This window comes from Microtus ochrogaster, unplaced genomic scaffold (genome assembly GCF_000317375.1).
Source record: "Microtus ochrogaster isolate Prairie Vole_2 unplaced genomic scaffold, MicOch1.0 UNK2, whole genome shotgun sequence".
NCBI lineage: Eukaryota > Metazoa > Chordata > Mammalia > Rodentia > Cricetidae > Microtus > Microtus ochrogaster.
The window spans coordinates 4,002,267-4,010,670 of record NW_004949100.1 but is presented as its reverse complement, the minus strand read 5'-3'; the positions used below and the strand labels follow the sequence as shown (position 1 = coordinate 4,010,670).

General features: G+C 33.0%; 1 protein-coding gene across 2 annotated transcripts in view; it reads left to right on the top strand.

The window, feature by feature from the left end:
• The window catches only part of Klhl1 (kelch like family member 1), a 224,276-nt gene that overhangs the window by 187,582 nt on the left and 28,290 nt on the right, over nt 1-8,404 (top strand). For both annotated transcript variants that reach the window (XR_003378522.1, XM_005365350.2), the window contains exon 7: nt 3,763-3,987. Coding sequence is in view for 1 of the 2 variants with exons in the window: in XM_005365350.2 (XP_005365407.1) it covers nt 3,763-3,987 (225 nt within the window). In the remaining variant the exon portion in view is untranslated. The remainder of the gene's footprint in view (nt 1-3,762; nt 3,988-8,404) is intronic.

Below are 8,404 nucleotides of genomic sequence, written 5' to 3'. Positions count from 1 at the left end.
AGTGCTGGGATTAAAGGCGTGTGCCACCACCGCCTGGCAGGAATTGCCATTTTGATATCCCTAGTAGATGCAGAGTTAGCCGTCCAAGTAGAAATGGAGAAGTGATCCCCTTGCTCCATATCCTTACCAGCAAGAGCTGTCATTTCTGTTATAGATCTTAATCATTCTGACAGATATAAAATGGAATCTTAAAATAGTTATAATTTACATTTCCCTGATGCCTAAAGATGTTGAACATTTATTTAAGTGTTTCTCTGACATTTGAGATTACTCTATTGAGATTTTTTTCAGTGCATCTGTACATTTTTATTTGGGTTTTTGGTTTGTTGATGTCCACTTTCTTATGTTCTTTACTTATTTTGGATATCAACCCTCAGATGTGGAGTTGGTGAAAATCTTTTCCCATTCTGCAACCTGCCATTTATCCTGTTGAGAGTGTTGTTATCCTTACAGAAGAATTTCATTCTAATTAGTTCCTATTTTTGTAAATCTTAATGACTATTCTTTCAATATTTGTTTAGAGAAATAATTAACATGGTAGCACCATTTGTTGAAAATTCATTTTTCTCCATTGTATATTTTTGGCTTCTTTATCAAAATTCAAGCAACCATAGGTTTGTAGACTTATGCTTGAGTACTAAATTTGATTCCGCTGACAAATATGACAATTTTCGTGCTGATATCATGTTTTATTTAAAAAAATACTACAACTCTGTAGTCCAATTTGAAATCAGTGATGGTGCAATCTCTGGAAGTTCTTTTATTGTTCAGTTTTTGTTATTTGGAATTTTTCCTGTTTTCTTTATGAAAATGAGTATTGCCCTTTCAAATTCTCTAAAGACTTGTGTTGGAATTCTTATGGTGAAGCATCGACTCTGAACATTGTTTTTGGTTGGATCATCCTTTTTTCCTCAATCCTTGAGCATAGTAGATCTTTCCATCTTCTGAGTTTTTCCTTCAATTTCTTTCTTCAAGGACTTGAAGTTTTTGTCATATAACTCTTTCAAGAAATTCTTTCAATTGCTTGAATATTTTTTACCTCAAGATATTTTATATTGTTTCTGACTATTGGTGAAATGTTCTGTAGATATTTTTAGGCCAATTTGGTTTATAGCATTTGTTAAATCTAGTATTTCTTTGCTTAGTTTTTGTCTGGATGACCTGTGATTCCTTGCCTTAACAGTTGATCCTGGATAAAATAGAAGTGATAAACAGCTCATCTGGTATTAAAAAATAATTGCTGTTAACTTAAAATGTCACTTTATTTTTTCCCATTTATATAGTGGAACTGTTTGGCATGGTGGGGAGGGGTGGCCTTGTTGGAATATGTATAGTCTTATTAGAGGAGATTCATCACTGGAGTTAGCTTTGAGGTTTCCAAACAACATGTCAGGACCAATATCTGTAAGTGCCTCCTCCCTTACAGATCAGGATGTAATACTCTCAACTATTGCTTCAATAGTCTGCCAATGTGCCTCTTGCCATAATGGTATTGGAAAAACCATCTAAAACTGAGAGCAAGTTCTAACTCAAATATTTTATTTTACAATATAATAACAATAATAATAATAATAATAATAATAATGTGTACTGTTCTCATGGTTCACTCAGTTTTGGTTTTCATATCATCACAGTCCTCTAGCATCTATTGGCTTCAGCAGTCAAACATGTACAAAGACACACATACATATATGGGATCAAAAATGAAATAAATATCAAATCAAGAGTTGAATTGCTAACCTATTGATAGGAAATCATACAGGTTACATGTATTTATTTTAGCAAGACAGAATTCTAAAGGCAAGCCCAATGTTATCATAGTATACAATAGCAGAGATGCTATGATAGTGGATCCAGGTTTGTATAAACTCTCTTCTTGGTGCCTGTAGATCCAAATGTATGACTCTCTGCTGTCTCTCAAGCATTATGTCTACCTGTATGCTACCATGCTCCCTGAAATCGTGATAATGGACTAATCCATTGAATTCTAAGCAAGCCCCAGTTAAATGCTTTCCTTTATAAGAGTTGACATGGTCATGGTGTTTCTTCACAACAATATTAACCAACTAAGACTCCTCATCAGTAGGTTAAAGCTCTAGGTAGACTCCAGATCAATTTCTCCATGTTTCATGAGTTGTGCTGAATTCAGCAATAGAACCTGAATGCTATTTTAGGGAGCAAGCAGTATAGCCTTGACAATAGTCAGACATTGAGAAAAATGTATTTATACATAGTGGAGTGAAATAGAGCAAAATGCAAGTAAATCTACAAATAATCATTCATTTTTAAAAACACACACAGGTAAAATACTATCCAGTAATTTCATAAACATTATGTTTATTTCTCATAAAATTAATAGTTTTATAATACTTATATTTTACTTTTATCAGATAATCCATCATTTAACTTTACACATTATTATCGTACTTCTGAAGAAAATTTGAGAGTAAATTATATCATAACAACATAACTGGCAAAATTACTTCTGACAATATGCTCATATTTGTTTTATTTATTGCTAGTTATAGTCTAAGAAGTTCGTGAATCCCCAAGAGAAATATGTTCCCTAAGCAAAATCACTTTATTACATTGCAAATAAAATAGAGTGTACAAATGGAAATACATGAAATTCATGGCAGATCTATGAAGATGAAATATTTGTGAATGTGAGGCTAAACAATGGGGCCAAACACTGAAGCAACACTATAAGCTGTTAGTTGTTTTCTGTCACATAAATCATTTGTGAATGTGTTATGAGCAGTTATAGTTGATGTAAATCAAGTGACAAAATGTACTACTACCAGTCATAGGAATCACATCAACTTAGACCTTTCAAATTTTCTTTTACCAGAATTACTGTGTCTCTCAAATTTGTATATATATATATATATATATATATATATATATATATATATATATCAGACAAAAAATCCATTTTACTTAGCTATAATAAGTAATAAACCTATAATAACCTTTTATTTCTCTAAATGCTTTCTAATTGTATTTCTTGGATAATTTTATCAAGTTTAAGTATCATGGTGAATACTTATCAAAATATTACAATTGGTATTTAAAGGTACATTTATTTGTTTTCTGTGTGGGGTGTATGCTTGTGGGTCGACATTTATCATGTAAAAGTCAAAGGACCATTTGTAGGGTTCATTTGTTTCCTTCTACTGTACGAGTTCTGGATATCACTTGATATCCAGGTCATCAAACTAGACAGCAAGCACCTTGATACTCTCGTAGGCACTAATGGTTTTTGTTTCGTTTGGTAGGCTTTTATTATTCATTTATTTATTCAAGGCATAAGACAAATATAAAAAGAAATGGAGAGCTATTCCCTTCCCAGTCATGTTGATTCAGTTAACATATCATTACTTTCAGAAGTGGTACTGATAGCACATATACTTTCATCATTTAGAGGGACATTCATTCACTTTTTCTCAAGGTGAGATTCTCAAATATATCAGAGGACAAATAATAAATCAGAGACATTTAAGGTCTGACAAAACTATGTCATCCCCAACATTGTTCCCATTAAACAAAACCAGCACTGAATATATGCATCTGTTTTGATCATTAGTGTCCACAAATAAGAAAAAAATAGTTATTGATTTATTATTCTCTTTGTTTTCATGGTGCTTTTCTTTTTAAAAATGTATATGACTAGTGTGTTTTTACATTATAATTTGCACTGCATTGTACAAGCATGTTTTTATTTATTGGAATTGATGACTATTTGATTTTATTTTCTATCAGGAGCTACCACTATAGAGAAGTATGACCTCAGAACGAATCTCTGGATCCAGGCAGGAATGATGAATGGCAGGAGGCTTCAGTTTGGTGTGGCTGTTATTGATGACAAGCTCTTTGTAATTGGAGGTCGAGATGGTTTAAAAACACTTAACACTGTTGAATGTTACAACCCCAAAACCAAGACCTGGACTGTCTTACCACCGATGGCAACACATAGGCATGGTCTAGGTAAGGCCTATAATTATTGATATAAGTTTTGGAATTATTTTTGAAAATGCAAATATACTAAATTCAATAAAATGTAAATGCTATTAATTTTTACCTTATATAAAATGTTTATTTGAAGGCAATATTTTCAACTTTTCCTAGATTGGCAACTATACATTCAGGTGTGGAAAAAGGAGGCTGAAAAAACAGAGGATAGTTAAGCTGTCCATACCATTTTCAAGAACTCATCACCATACATTTGGTGTGAAAAAGATGAAATATAAAGTACTAAAGATGACCCCCCTCAAACATAAATAAAAGAGGGAGGGGCAGACAGATGAGTAGAAAGATTGGGAAACTAGCTTCTTGTGAGACTCTCAAATATTTTAGTGATTCTACTGGTAGGATAAGAAGATCTTCCACTGTCATCTACTGTGTATTCACAGGAGTCCTGACCACCTGATAAAAGATGTAATTAGAAGGTTTCTTTGTAAAAGGTAGCATGTGACTCTCTTCCATTTACAAGACTTTGATGGACCATCTTTATCTTGAATTGTATTTCTTGCTTGAACGAATTCTGATTCCATGCCTGAACTATTACTCTAAGCTGCAGCTAAATTACTAGAACAATCTGAAGTTGTCTACTTAAAACAGAGTTGGGAACATGCTGAGATGGATGGTAATAAGATCTGTAAATATCCCTGGGTTATGGAAACAAAACTGATTAGTACTTGGAGAAAACAGATTTATAATAATAATCATTGAAAATACTGTTGAGCACATAATTTTCTTGTATATTTATGTGTGTTATATTAGAAGAAATATGATTAAGAGTAAGGTTTATTACCCATGCTTTCCATAGGTTTTAGACAACACAAAATAGAGCTAGTAATGAATACATTGAGGAATACATCAGAAAAGCAATAAACCTGTGTTTGTCTCTACTAAAGATTACTGGGATAGAAAAATCTCATTCTAGTCTTTCAGTTTTCATTGTATTTAAAAGAGCACCTTATTCGATATACCCTCTGTTTCTACAACTACTTGAATATAAGTTTATTCTTTTTGTGTCTCTTTTACTTAAAGAATAGTATTGCTTACAAGCTCTCTTAGGTTTTATATGGATATAGTTATCGAATGTTGGGCACCATTTTGTAGGCAGAAGTTTCTGTCCTGCCTGGTCTCACATTCTTTCAGTTCCAAATAAATGCACATAGGCTTCTGATAATTATAAATGTTTGTCCTATTGTTTATGTTTATTACTAATTAGCTCCTATGTCTTAAATGCACCCTAAGATTTGTCTATGTTTAGCTATGTGGCTGGTACCTTTTCTAAGTAAAGCATTCTCATCTTGCTTACTCTGTGTCTGGCTGGTGACTGACACTTTGTCTTTCCTCTTTCCAGAATTATCCTAGTATGGTTGCTCTGCCTATACTTTCTGCCTGACTACTGGCCAATCATCATTTTATTAAACCAAAATTAGTGACATACCTTCCCAGTGTACAAGAACAATGTCCATTATAAGTTGTTCAACTACTCCTGAATGTGAAGCCTGTTCTGGAATGGTTAATATACCCAATGTCATGCTATTGATGAAAACTGATTTTCCCTCTCCCAATAAGTATATGTGACAGTTCAGCTGTCAACTTTTACCCTCAGGGCTACTTTTCCATTCACTAATTCATTAATTTTTAAAAATAATATAACAATATTAAAAATAATAAAATATTTTGTGGGGTTTTGTGTGATGTCCTTGGTCCCTCTGGCTCTTGTAATAGTTCCTCCTTATCTTTCACAAATTTGCAGAGGTACACCTAATGTTTGCCTGTGGGTCTCTGCATATGTTTTTACCATTTGCTGGGTAAAGCCTGTTTGGTATAAATTGGTATAGGAAATGATTTATAATTATAGCAGAATAAACCCACAGAATTGTGGCTTATTGGGTCTCAGAGACACTCAACTGCCAACCAGAAAACTTACTTGGGACTGACATGGGTCCACTGTATTTGTTAGTTTTGTGGCTTGATCTTCTTGTAGGACTCTTATCAGCGGGATCAGGTGCTGTCTATGACTCTGTTACCTGATTTGGGGAGTCTTTCCTCCTGATGGGTTGTCTTGTCCATCCTTAATAGGAGAGTCGTCATCTTACTGCAACTTGATATACCATGGCTGGATGATATACATTGGAAACTGTACTTTTCTGAAAAGAAAGAAGAGGTGGATGCGGAGGGGGCCTTGGGAAGGAACTGGGAGGAGAAAATGAAGGGAAAACTGTGATCAGGCTGGGGAAAATTAGTTAGTTAATTTGTTAATAATAAATAAATTTTAACAGGAAGAGAATCCCAGTAAAATACTTGAAATAACCCTGTGATGATGATGGTGATAATGATAATAATAATGTTAATAATAATGTTAATAATAATGTTAATAATAACAACAGGCTAGAAAATAACCCAAGAGAAAACACAAGAGTCAGAAACCTACTCATTCCCACACTAACAAACCCATACAATTACTAACTATAAACCATAATTGTTCTTTGAAGATTTGGTGACTTTCTACCATGCACCCATCTAATGCCAGGAGTTTTGAGTAGAAAGAAGTTTTTATGCTTCAGTTCCCTTTTAAAATCTTTTCACTACAGGTCCATTAGACTTGTCTGTTTTAGTTTCATTTTGTTTGAGGTAGTTTTAGATTGTTGGTTTGCGGTTTGTTTTTAGTTTTGTTTCTTCTTAAGGGAGCTCTGGGTAGCCATGGCTTTTCTGGAACACCTTGGACTGTAGACCAAGTTGGCATTGAACTCCGAGGTTCACCTGCCTCTGTCTCTCAAATGATATTTTGATTGTTTTTTTGTGGGTTATATCCCTCTCAAAGTCTTTCAATGTGGTTTTGGTGATGCAGAATAATGGAACATGCATGTAAGGGGCATTCTTATTGCTGTGTGAACTTCATTGCTATATTATTTATGTCTCTTTACTGTCTTTAATTTTATTAGCTTGAATGTTTTCTTTCATTTGATTAATATTCCTAAAAGTTTGTCAGTCTTTTCTATTTTTTAAAAACCTATTATTGAATGCATTAATTCTTTGTGCTATTTTATTCTTCATGTTTGACTTCATTAATTTCTTCTCTAATCTTAATTGCTATTTATTTAATCTGCTACTTTGGGATTTGACTTGTTCTTTTTTTTTTGAGTCTTAAAGATTTTTAACTTTATTATTTAAGATCACTGAAATTTTGGGAGAGGCAATTAGCAGTATGAACATTCTTCAAAATCATGTTTTTATTGTGTCCTGTGCTTTTTACTATGCTCTATTTTCATTGGCATTAACTTCTATATTTCAAAATTTACATTATTGACTCATGAAGTGATCAATTTATCCTCCAAAACCATGCAGTTTTGTACTTTTAAAGGATTCCTGTGGGTATGAGCATATGTTTTTCTGTCTATAGATGTTTCTTGTACTTTTGATTTGTCTCATTCTCTTCCCCTTGTTTTTATTTTTCTGTTCTAATTTGTTTGTTTTTATATTAGTTTGTTTCATTATTATTCTTTAGATTCTTTAGATATGTGTTTTCTAAAGAGAGACAGAAAAGGGATGAATGGGGATGGAGGGTGGTAGGGGAGAATATTGTGTTCTAGAAACTCTAATCAGAAACTAATGGTTGGGAAAAAATCTAATTCCAATAAAGGAAATATGTTGATTGCTGAGCACCCTCAAACAACAAGTATATATCATATTTTAGAATATGTATACAACATCAATATTATAGACAGAAGTTAAGAAGAATAAGAATAAGGAATTTAACAGTAGGATAAACAGAGAAAGAAGAAAATGGACTGATACAAATGCAAACCATTATTTGGTCTTCCAAGGACATTTTTGAACTTGATATAATTTTGATTGTCATTATCTGAAATAACATTACATTAAGACTTACATTAATACTGACAATTGAATGTCAAAAACTGGCACTATCACATTAAACACTGTTTCTGTTTTAATCTTCACTACAACCCTCTTGAGGTATTATTATTACCACAGTTTTAAAAGCAAGAAACTGAAGCTCAGAGAAGGAGAAATTCATCCATTCTTACAAGAATGTTCAGAAATCTTTGCAAAATTTATCTGCTCCTGTGATTGCAATTTCTTCTTGAAAAACTGAAAGAACTTCTTGGGTTCTGGTCCAAGTAATACCAATTATGTCATTTACTTTCAGACATTTAGAACAAACTTAAGGGATATTTTTTTTTTGATAGTTGAACCAATTTTATTTTTTTTTTTTTTTTTTTTTTTTTTTTTTTTTTAGTTGTTGAAAAAAAATTCAGCCTCCTCCCACACATCGCCCCCTTCCTCTACTCCCTTCCCCCTCTCCCCCACACTCCATTCCCCCTCCCTCTCAAGAATGAAGAGCAGTCCAGATTCCCTGCCCTGC